This window comes from Artemia sp. Qi Xiang Cuo, chromosome 11 (assembly GCF_049724085.1).
Source record: "Artemia sp. Qi Xiang Cuo chromosome 11, ASM4972408v1, whole genome shotgun sequence".
Lineage (NCBI taxonomy): Eukaryota > Metazoa > Arthropoda > Branchiopoda > Anostraca > Artemiidae > Artemia > Artemia sp. Qi Xiang Cuo.
In genome coordinates, this window is record NC_142804.1 from 18,730,469 (window position 1) to 18,743,463 (window position 12,995).

A 12,995-nucleotide genomic window follows, 5' to 3' on the forward strand; every position below is an offset into this window, starting at 1 on the left:
TAATGTAAGATAAAATTGAAGTCTAATTTATCGATTTACTTCAATATTAGCTTGTAAAACTAATGTAAAAACTAAAGTCTAGCCTAATTTATTGATATACTTCAACATTAACTTGTAAAACTAATGTAAAATTAATATCTAGCCTAATTTATTGATTTACTTCAACATTAGCTTATAAAACTAATTTAAAAACTAAAGTCTAGCCTAATTTATTGATATACTTCAACATTAGCTTGTAAAACTAATGTAAAACTAATATCTAGCCTAATTTATTAATTTACTTCAACATTAGGTTGGGGATTGGAGGATAGGGGCTTCAGAATCTAGGCGTCGAGTATAGGGGTATCAGATCTACTTAAATCAACCTAATCATTATGTGAGCTTGCAATTTCTGGTAGAAAAATTTTCAACGTAATCTAACAGCCCTAAATTCAGTTTTAATATTTTCATTGCTGAAATAATTGGTTAATTGAGTTTTGGGTCCTAGATGTCTAGTTGTGTCTGTGCCATGATATTTGCTTATTGATATTGTTGTGATCCGTAAAGTCATATTTTATAAATGAAAAGAAAGAGAAAAGAATATCTGAAGCTACTTAACTGAATTAAGAAATTTCCATTGTAACAGAACGTCTATGAGAGCACATAATGCAGTTTTTTTATTTCCCATGTCTTATTTCCAACAATAAAATTGCCCCGTTAATGCTTCAATTTTTCTATAATATATAAATTGCAAATATGCCCGTTAATCCCACATCCTGAATTATTTTATTTCCTTACTATATGAGGGCTGTTTATTCAAACCTAGTGAACTCTTAATATATATATATATATATATATATATATATATATATATATATATATATATATATATATATATATATATATATATATATATATATATATATATATATATATATATATATATATATATATATATATATATATATATATGTATATATATATATACACATATATATATATACATATATATATATATATATATATATGCCACCTTTTCTCTTTTGTGTCGAGACTGGAAGATCAGATTGGTTCTTCGGCTTCCACCTTTCGTTCATAAAAAACATAATTTCGCCAGAAGACAACTGATTTCACTCTTTCAGCGCTACTGCAATACCAAAGTCATTCGACGGCGTGAAGTCAGTTTCAGGCGAAAAAATAGCGCTTTGATTCTGCTGCGGGTGCGGGGACTGTGAAATCAGTGTTGGGCTATGTACCACCAAGGTTTGAGTACTGCTTCTTGATCCTTCAGTCAGCTGATCAGTGTGTGTCGTTTCGCCAAAGTTTGTTATGAAGGCCGTCTGTGAAGTGGACGGAGTTGTTGGTGACAGTTCGTTCTCCTGGCTGAATGCGTTTTTGTGCATTCCGACCGTCGACTCAGAGTGGGCATCAGAAGTTGCCGTCGTCTCAACATCTAACAAAAAAGTTTCTCTTTTAAAGTTTGCACAAGACATTTATTGTAAACGTATATACACTTTGTATAATGGCTTGCTTTAGTAGAATTAACTCTCAACATGGTGAAGGCAGAATTGGAACTAAATTTGAAAATAAACTGAATCAGCAACATTAACTTTAAACTCCCCCAACAATCTTGAACTTTCATACCCCAAAACTATTTCTAGGAAACCCGGACTTTAAAATAAAATACCACCCTAAACATCACTAATTTAATTTGCAACCCCAAGAACCGATCCCCGACATATGCTAACAAATATTTTTCAAGAGCTGAAACCCGAAACAATTATCACCGAAGTTTACAAGGCTAAAGAGAGAGCTTTAACTGCAAGAATTTGAAAGATAATTTCAGAGCTGACACAGTGTGTCGGTAAAAATACTGCTTTAAGCCAATATCATAACCGTCAGGCGAGACGAGTGGGCTGGTAAAAATCAGGTCAAACGCTTTGGACAAATTGCATACAAAGAACACTGTACAAGAGGGACCGTATGCAATATATAACAACAAAAGCAGCTGGTACGCAATGAAGCTTGACGAATGAGCCTTATCAGGAAAGCTATCCAACAATGGGCTAAAGCTAGAAATTAGAAGTGTTGATACCCACTTTAAATGACACTCCTTCCTTATTGTTCTATCTTTAAAAGCATACCTTTAATCTGATCTTTCTTGGCAAAATAATCAGAGATGTCCCTTGATCCTTTACGGCTTTCCGCCATCATTCTTTGTTTCTTCTCTGTTCTATATTCATGCCCTGATTTTTTTTCCGATCCATTTTAAATGCGTTTCCGTCTAACTGGTCTAACACACGGAGCAAAAATACTCCGAAGGCAGTGGCAGGGTCGCTCGCGCCTAGCCTCCCGCCGGTTGGATCTAACCACCCACGCAACTCCCCAAAGACATGCGTTTCTCGTAAGCATTCACAAAATGTTTTGCTCGTTTAGCACGTCCCAAAAATAAACCCAATAATCATGATTCGTGCAGTGTCGGATTTGAACTTTAGATAATGTGATAAAAAGAAAGTAAAAAATGACGGCGTATCCGATTTTTTTTTTAGCGTCGGCCTTAGTTGAATCATTCACAAAAAAGGGTCGTTTGCACGATGGATGAGAGGGCGCCAGAAAATCGTGGGGGGGGGGGGGCCAGGCCCCCCTGGATCCGCCGCTGACTGCGACTAGTTCACACTGAGATTGTTTAAACACATTTCCCATGCTCAGACACTCTAGAAATGACCAAAAACTTTGAATATCTTCTTTTAGATTTTATCTTCAGATTTACTTGTACATTAAAAAAATACCAACAATGAGTCTTCTTTCAAAATCTCTTTGCTGTTTGTTTTACGGACTTCAGCTATTTGGATCTGAATGCATAAATAATCTCATTTTTAAGCTGGAATGTTGTGGATACGATCGGTCAACCGACGAAGAGTTCAGCCGACAAGACTCGTGTTTTCCCGAAGCCCATTCAACCGAAGGAAGCGTTGGAGCGGAGCCAAAGGAAACGGTAAAATCTTTAAAATCATATCTCGAATATCGCAAGCACACTCTTAAATCGACCCTTACCAGGATAAAAAAATTCTATTAAGCCAAGTTTAATGAGAATTAATTATTTAATTGATAAGTAGAAAACAAGAAACAATAGTGGACTAAGAAGTTTGGAACTAACATACAAAGCAAAACAATACAATTTTTCAGCTGATCTCAAATAATTACATCACGATTACTGACTCGGGGTGATGTGTAGAAAATGATAGAATATAAATAAAGATTATACAATAAAATCCGGCACATCTACTACTACTACTGCTACTAACAACTCACTGCAGCACTAAGCTGCCTGAGGCCAACACAGCTACGTACGCTCTTCCTCCATTCCAATCTAGTTAACGCCTCCCTCTTTACAGCTTCCCAGGAAGGAAGTTTTTGCAGGATGTTGTAAAAAGGAAGTTTCTGACCCCTATACAAAGAAACTCGAATCTTTGAACTATCCCTGGGAAGGATTAGTCACAGATGTATTTTTTTTTCTGGAGTGATTTCATCAAACCAATGCATCAAGATGTCAGGGAAAGTTGAAAAAGGGCTCATTCGAATAAAAATGTTAAGTTCTAGATCCCTTTTAAAGTAACAAAGCGATTGAGCCTTAATAGCAACTGTTTTCAGCCATTTATACCCAAACAGCGTCAAATATCAAACAGCCTTACAAAAGTCTACTAGTTTCCAAAAATACACTCCCGAGCAGTGGCGCGTTTTGTCTTCAGCTTATTTGCAGGGTCAGTGGCACTAAGCAGCGTACCGTTTTGATATTAAACTGCAATCAATTTGCTTTCTGTTCCCTCTGGAGTTTTAGGGGCCAGTGGTTCGTCTTGAATATGGACTAAGTCTATGAACCCTCGGTCTGGCACGTCCTTAGGGGGGGGGGTCCGGGCTCCCCTCCCCAAAAACCCACGATTTGTTTTTATTTTCCCAGAATTTTCTGGTACTTCTCACAGAATAAGGGATTTGGAAGATTTGCCCCTTCCCCCGAAACAAATTCCTGCGTACGTACCTACCCTCAGTGTTATTATTATTATTTTTAGTTTTTAAAGTGATAAAAATTAATCTTAGATTTAAAATTTACGGTCTTAAAATATTCTGGAAGGTTCTTTGATTCTCAGAAACTCACACGATAATTAAAAATGCACAAAAGAGGGTTTAAATCTTGGAGCTATTCAAAGGAGGGTATGCGTGTAAACGTACGTAAACCTTACGAAAATTAGCCCGAAAAAATTACTTTAACAATGTGAAACAGCTTCAAAACCGTTCAAATCAGTAAACAAAAATAAAGTTTATTTAAAAAATACATTAGCAAATTTTGATCACAAGAGTATTTCCGCTATGCAGTAATGCGTGAAATGAAAGAAGTGGCAACTCTACATTATCTAAAAAGGGGACAAATTACAGGACCTTTTTTAATTGTTGCGAACATTTGTTATAATTTCCTACAATCTTTGCTGATTGGTTTTATTCAAGCTATAGGGCACATTTCAGACATTTATTAGTTTAAATATACAAAGTGGCCAAGAATGTCTACCAAAAAATATTAGTGGACAAAAATTCTCGACTAATGGTTCTTGTTTTCTAGTCGTCAAATAATTACTTAATTCCCATTAAATTCGGTACTTTAAAATTAAATACTATCAAATTAAAAACATTTCTTGCCTCCTTCACCCACCTTAGGTCTATTCATACCTGAAAAGCGTGATTCCTAAAATTGTTCTGTTCTTTGTTTCAAAATTATGAAGTTTAAAGGACAGTGCCACATTTTCATCAGTGTTGCCACGCTGAGCCGTGGAAATAAATAAGCAAAATTAATTCATTAGACTTCCACAATACTTTTTGTCTGTAAAAATAAAACATCAACAATTTGCTGATTCCCAACATCGACACATTCAAAGGAAACTTATACCATCTAAAGCTATTTGATACCATAGACCTATGTACTTTTAGCTTATTTTTTGCTGGTTTTCCACCCACGTCTCTCTTTTTTTTTAATTTGATGCCCATTATAACTTAAAATTGCATAGCTGCATACATTCTTTAAGAATTGAGTTCCTGGTTTTTCCTATTTTTTTTTTAGATACATACAGTTTTGTAAATTTCTATTTAACCAATTCAGTCAGAATTCATTTTTACTGTCTTTGGTAATTGAAATAATTGTCTACCATCCCAGTACTAAAACAGTTTACCAGCAAACCCAAAAAAGGAAAAAAATCCTCCTCAATTGATTTCTAACACAGTTCACTCAACTTAAGATAATAATCGCATCCACATTTTGTTTCAGTTTGAAGACAGCTGCAAAGAAAAACTCAAAGAATGGTTTGAAAAGAACAAAGTCGGCTGGGTTACTGGATTAGCCTCAATTGGAGCATTACAATTCATGGCAGGAGTAATAACTATTTTCATAATGTACAAAGTGAAAACCGTAAAATCTTCATTCCTGTTTTCACAATCGAAGTTCACAGAGCTCTCTGAAGATCGCACAATATCTACAAAGAAATCTTCTTCGCAAGCAAAATCCATAGGAAAGCAAAGAAAACAGGACGGGTCTTCTACTAAAAAAAGGGCGGAGACTTAGCCCACAGTTTGTTATCAGCACCAAAGATGATGAATACCTAAAAAAGGTATGACATCATGAAAACACTCAGTACAAAAAACTATTTAAATGGGATAGATGGCATCACTTCTTCGTTTACTATTTTTTGTTATATCGTCGTACACAAACAGATACTGGAATATACATATATTCATAACAAAGTGAAAAAAAAGTTTCGAAGCTGATCGCGAGGACTCGTTTTACATTTAAGAATTTTATTGGGGAAAATGTGGAAAAAATAATAGTGCATAGCTGAATATATACCTTTATTTTGTTGCAAGTGTAGACAAAATTATGGCAGCTCTGTTTAGCCTAACTCCATTAAATGTTCTTTTATGGGCACCTTTCATTTAATCAAAGCTTCATTGTGCTGTAAGTTTCAAGAATTTTCACGTATCACTCCAATTTTCTCCATATGGTTTGTCATTTTATTATCAACAACACCATAACTTTCAAGCCCTAATCCAGCTCAGTCTCTTCTAACTTTTGTGAAATAAACATGCCTTTATAAATACTTCCAGTGAATAATGACCGGTACTATCCCATTATGCGGGCCTCTAGGGTTAATCACTATAGAGTAGGCAATAATAAAACCCATTTTTGACGTCTTAACTGTTATAGAGTAGGCAATGATAGCATGGTTTTCATTGCGTTTACGATATTAAACTGTGTTTTTTTGGGGTTTAGGGCGGGGGGGGGAAGGTTAGGTTACGTATTTAATATATACAATGCTTTACCCCCCACCACCCTAATGTGCAAATATATAGCCCAAATTTATTTATAAACTATTATATATTCATCCTATTTTATTTCATTAGCATTAACCAAACATGACTTTTTAGAGGGGCCCGCATAATGGGATAGTACCTAATGACCTACTATATGACTATTTAAAACTCAGCAGTCCATTTTTGAACAGAAAAAATAGATACGCCCTTCGGTATTTGGAATAACAATATGTCAGATGTTATAAATTTTTGGATTTTCATGAATTTAGAGTAAGTATTTTCACAAAATAAGGTCACAACACTGAAAAACACAGCTTTTGGCTCCAATGGTCTTCGAAAACAATTTATACAGAATGAATACATATGTGCAAACACAATGTCTCTGTTGACCCATTTTCGTGGGTTAGATTAAAACTGAAATCATACATGTTTACCGCCCACAATTTCTGCACAACCATTTTTTAACTTCTTAGGTTAAATTTAAAACAAAAAAGGAACATGAAAAATAATCATGCCAAAAAGTCAGCAACAGAAGGCTTTTGATTACAGCTCAAATTCAGTGTAAAAAATCCTATTAAAACCAATACATTTAACTCCACAGCAAAAGGACTTTAAATTGGTCCTCCGTGTAATTAACACCACAGTTAACAGTTTCAGTTCGTTCATACCTTTTGTGAAAGACAAGAATAAGGAAACTCGTTAACTAAGAAAGTCTTTTAATGCAGTTTAATATATTAAATTCAAAATGTTGGATTTTCTCCATTATCCTTACGAGTTTTTTGTGTTTATTTTATTTAGCTTTTGGTGCTTGAGATAAAAAAACTTCAATAAATCTCTATGAAAAAAACTATACTAAAAAAAGTCCAATTAAACTATAAAATTCGGCATACGAAGATTTCATAGACCATCAATATGCACATGGTCGTTCATGCAACACAAATGCCCTAAATTCAGTTTTAAAAGCGAACTTGAAAAACTGTTACGCAATAACTGTGGACTATAGAAAAATTTGAACTGCGTTTTCAAATTCAGGGTAAAAAGCTCTTTTAGAATCGCATATCTCAAACCTCAATTTTAATTGAAAGCATTTAGAAGTTCAGTTATGTTCCAGTGTAATATTCCTTTAAACTAATCAGTGAATTCGATTAAAATTACCAAAAAACAATGCAAGAAAAACAGCAATTCTGGTAAAACTGGATTATGTAATAGGTATACATCCAAGGAAACAAGGAAGGATATAACGAGTAGTGTCTTTCCCTCAAACTTATTCTCTGTCTCAACAGATTTTTAAAATATCGCCAAGAAGAATTGCCAAATTCCTACAGCTCATGCTTCTTTGATTTTAGAACTGGTGCTTCTTTGATTTTTGGCAGTAGCTTGTAACGGCTTAACGGTCTATTGATTACCCATTTTTGTTCATATGGTACGTTAGCTGAATATCGTGAATTAATGTTTGATTAGTACTAAAATGTACAATTTCACTTTTCTTGTTATTTATTTACTATTAGGTTTAGCATTTTTTTAAAATAAAGGTATTTACTTTTTAGATTAGTTTCTAACTTATTGAATAGTGTCTAACGTTAGTCAATTCGTTAATTCAAGGTTTAGTGGGCTTTGTTTACTGAATTAAAATGTAGCTTTTACCTATAAAACTACCGTTAGAATTTTCAGTCTTCATTCTTAGAAAGCCCAAAATTACGTTTATTACAAAAATGCTGGCCAAATCAACATGGAAGAATACCGAAGATTGGAACTCAAAACCTAGTGAAGCATATTTAAGTAAGTAAGACTTAAATAGTTGAGATTTATTCAGTATAATTATTAACATAAATCCACAGACATAGCAGAAATCCCTTAGGATAAGTTCTAAGGCCTCTCTAATAAATACATATTGAAAATCGAGCTTTTTGATTATCAGCCCCTTTACAAAATTTCTTCCACTATCACCCAAGGGTTAGGAAACTCAAGTGTATTTTTGAAAAGAAGAAAAAAAAAACCCATCGAAAACCACCAGTGTCAACAAGCCATACCATGTAAAATCATAAAATTAACTGTAAGAATAAAAGTGAAAATATTAGTTGCATTTGATTTTTTCAGGTATTTAATTTTGCTTTGCATGGACCAAGAGGTCAATTACAGATTTATTTAAATCCCAAAACATAGTAATAGTGTCAACCAACCCCCCCCCTCCGTGGATCCATGCCCTGGAAAAATAGCAGAGAAAAAGACAAGCCTAACAACTTACTTTGTAGATTCATAATATAACAAACAACAAAGTAGTATTGGAAAAATAATCTTTGTAAAAGAGGATACACCTTTCACATGTAGAAGAAAAGTGCAACTAGTTTGGTCAAATATCTGAAGTTTGCATTCCCTGTGTAAGCTTTTGCGGTGTTATTTCTGTGTAGTCCTGTGGCTTTTAATGTTTTGCCATAGGCCAAGAATATTGTTATCATTTGATAATTGAGATTCAATTTGGCCATGTCAAATGTGGATTTGTTTGAATTTTTTTTTAGATTGAAAAACACGCTGAAAATCGGTAAAATATTTAAAACATTTAAATCTTTGAAAAAAGAAAATTTTTAAATATTTTAAAGAGGGTTTAGATGATTCTCCAAGAAAAAATCCGAGCAATATCATAATTCTGGCTAAGTAAATGGGTAGAGTGAAACTAATGAGCCCAGTGACATTACTGCCTTATCTTTTTGGTACAAATTACACCTGTAGACTTGTCACAAAAGTGCATGTTGACAGTGAACATAAAACTTAACAGACTTAAAATGGCAAAAATGAATAATCTTTAGTCACAGCCCAAAAGTAGACAAGATAGTAAATCTTCTTTTTAATATAAAAATAGAAATAAGATGAAGGGGCGCACCCTTTGACAAGATAAGAGCATGCATACTTTAATAAAATAAAGAATCGTCAGGGCTCTGATACGTACCCTTGCTAAAGGATGAAAAATATTCAGAAATTACAAAGAATTTGAACCGACTTTGTGCAAAAAAAAAAACTTGTTTCGAACCTTACCCACGGATAGAGGACTTCTTCTTCTGGAAAACAGCACCTGGAGTCCACAACAGACTGCTTTTGGCTTCTATCAGGTTTCTTATGAATACACAATTGATATTTTGAAAACCAAGACTATCATCAGATAAACAAAAAGGCTCTTTTAATAAAAAGTTGCATTGTATAATTAATTAACAATTTATTTGGAAGGAAAAACTGAAGATATTAAACATACATATATTCAGGACGACGAATTCATTCTCAAGCTCACTTATTTGGCAGATATTCTTTCCAAATTAGACAAACTCTATTTGTATTTACAAGGCTCAAACAGATCAGACATTTTTGCAGTTTTCAATAAAATTCGAGAGTTCATGAAAAAGCTTATGCTGTGGAAAAGTTGCATTGATAATGACAAGAGTGATTGTTTTGAAACACTTGAAACTTTTATTATTGAAAAACAAGTGCAGCCTAAGATGAACATGCTGTCTGAAAATTTCAGTCATTTATCACTGTTAAAACATAATTTTGACAACTATTTGGGGAAGACATAAAAGGTTGATTCATAATGAATCTAATAGAGATCGAGACCTTTATTGTGTCTGGCATGGCAAAATGTGTCATAAAAAAGCTTAGAAGGAAATGGAGAGGATTCATACTTTTTACAAGATTGTTCTCGTTACAGATTTGCTTCAAACTAAATTTTCGCTTCAACATTTGTCATATTTTACAAATGAATTCAAAACAACAATATTACCACATTCTTTTTGAAGATCCCATTTAATTTTGGCAAAAAACTAGAATTTTTGGTGTATCCTATACCAAACAATATCAAACTATTTTAAATTATACAATTCTTCAATAGTCTAATAAGCCACTATGGCAGCAAACACTAGATGGAAGGAGTTTTTCTTCTAGCACATGAACTTAACATAAACATAACTAAACATAACAATAACATAACAATAGTAACTAAACATAAACAATAGTAAAAAATGTGGAATGGTTAAATGATAATTAAAAAAAAACATTGCTTTTACCTGTGGTGAATACAGTAACCCAACACCCCTCCCCCAGAGCTACAACCATGACTTGGCATACTCTTATTTGGCTTTGTTTAACCATTTGACATAAGATAACTGGATAAGAGCTAATTAATTCTATATTTAATAACATAATACAAAATAATCTAAAAACAGATCACCAAGGCCTTTGGGGAGATTGACATTTAAATACAAGACTCCATTTGGCTTTTTCAGGTGGCATCCTTTGCACTTGCTTGTGCCTTGGATGCTCCTTGCATTCATTATACCACTTCTCTTGTCTCCTTACTAAATAACAGCTTTTGCATCTTCTCTGAACTTTGCCAACATGTTTTAATCCCCTCTCCTGTAATGAAATCCCCAGTGTTGGCTGAAGTCTTAAAAGAATAGGTGGATGAACTGGCTTGCATAAATTTTGGCGCAAAGACGAGGCAACAAAGTTTGAAAGAAGTGTGACAGCCATAGTTTAAATATGAAGAACAACCATGTACCTATAATAGAATAAAGAAACATTCAAAAAGATGTATGGTTCATGGTTTCCAGAGGGTAACATCCCCTGCTCCCTGTGAAACAAGAATACATTAAAAATGTACAAAAAAAGAATACAATAAATACTCTTATCCAAATCTTGGCAAAAATAAAGCTCCTGGTAGCTGTGAACCTCCCTCTCCAGGAAAATTTCCTGGCAGCATTTGTTATTCATTAATTTTCATGATATTGAATTGAGCACTTTGTGTTTGAAACTAATTGGGTACTCTGGGAACTGGAACTAAGTACCCTTGGGTGGTGGCATTTGGATCTAGTAGTATGGCACAGAAATTTTTGTTATTGTTATTTCTAAACTAAAATGACTGTTAGCTTGTAAGTTAGCCTATTCTGTCTGAACTGACAAGAATTCATGACATACACCAATGAAGGATTTTGTTTAAGAGAGGAAGGCAAGTTTTCAAAACAGAAAAACATGGACAAAGTAGATGGAAGATAACCAGCATTAAATATATTTGTTTTCAAGTCCATGAAATACAACTTAAGGCTGACTCTACAAATAAATGTTGTTGGTAGTACTCCATTAAAGGCAAAAACTAGAAACCACCATTGTAATATACAAAAAATTGTGTTTACACTTCCTTGGATGAGCTTGGTGAATAATAAAGGTGAACTTATCCCAATAATTCTAAGAAATCCCTCATGTGAGTGTCATGCACTTGAATCCCTGCCAATCCAATTTATCACCAAACATCCCTGTTTGTTCAAATTAAAGCATTGAGGCCCTTAAAAGTAAACCAATTGAACACACAAAATCCCTGAGATTTGGTCTCACATTCTCAAGCTGCAAATTTGCATAACTTGCAAATTTGAAAAGCTGCATAACTTGCAAAGCTGCAAATTTGCATAACTTGCAAATTTGAAATTAAAACCGGATAACCAGACAGAAATCCAGTTGACAACATCATGCCTTGCACCTCCTCCCTCCCTCTAATATTCTGATTGTAGAGGCAGACATATTTAACAGAAAATGTTCCAAATACCTGGCGAGGGTAAAAATTCATAAGAGAGCTCAAGAGGAAACATGCTGTTTAGTTATTTATAAAAAATGTATTTACATTTTTTTTCAATTCACATAATCAGATAGCTACTGCCGTTTATCAGAACAGATAAACATATTCTCTGTGAAGGGTTGTAGCTTCATGACTAGATTCACAGTCTGAAAGGAAAGGGATACAGGGTGGTAATATGCTGATTAACAGACTGATTTTCCATGGTATTGAAACTGCTTTTTCAGACCTGACATTTTCTCTTGTTGATCTTGAAGTTGCCAATTGAGGATTTATAGCTTGTTCTGTGGTGGTAGGAAGGGTCAATCTAAGGCAAATTAGGGATAATAGGTTCTGGGATACAGACCAAACAAAGGACTCCAGATGAGAGTTGGGCTTTGAACTTGAGGATTTTCTTGGGGTAGTTTGATTGGTTTAAAAGCATATTTCAGGGCTTAGAATGAATCCTACTCATTAGAAAAAGGACTTTACGACCTGTCAAGGGACTTTTAGGGATGCAAAAAGGGACCAAAGTGGGAAGTGATTTTGATTGCCACTCATGGTCAAAACATTCCTTTGCTCACGAATTAGAAGCGGTGGTCAAGTCACCCTAAGAATTATCATATTCATGAGCCTTGGAAGGACCTCATTTTCCCTGGAGATGGTTCAGTTATCTTTGTTTTTCCATTTTCTTTTTGTTCAAACTTTCAGTTATGTTTATTTAAAACATAAAAAGAAAAGCAACTTCAAGACTATAAGCAAGTAAAACAGTTCATAAGAATTCAGCTTGCAAGCTAACTGAGTCACTTATTTGACTTCTCTGAGAGATTGGTTAGCTTGCTTATCAGGTCCAACTTCCTCTTTTGTATGTCCTTTTCATCCCGCTATTTTTTATCTGTTTTTTTTTTCATTTTTATGACACTCTCAAGTAGGGTAAAGGTTAGACAGTGCAATTTTGGAACCCCTGTCGAAATTTTCCATCAAAACGGAATAACTCTGCTTAGCCGTGACTTGGAGCGCTATCTCTTGAAGCCGTTTTTGTATTCCAATGATAGGAAACGTTGACACAATATCTAGT

At 34.1% G+C, this 12,995-nt stretch overlaps 1 protein-coding gene across 1 annotated transcript in view; it reads left to right on the forward strand.

The window, feature by feature from the left end:
• Positions 1–9,319, forward strand: part of LOC148946726 (uncharacterized) — an 80,325-nt gene extending 71,006 nt beyond the window's left edge. The window contains exons 6-7 of the mRNA XM_089096350.1: positions 2,861–2,974; positions 5,291–9,319. Coding sequence (XP_088952476.1) covers positions 2,861–2,974; positions 5,291–5,584 — 408 coding nt within the window. The 3' untranslated portion in view covers positions 5,585–9,319. The remainder of the gene's footprint in view (positions 1–2,860; positions 2,975–5,290) is intronic.
• The last annotated feature ends 3,676 nt before the right edge of the window (positions 9,320–12,995 follow it).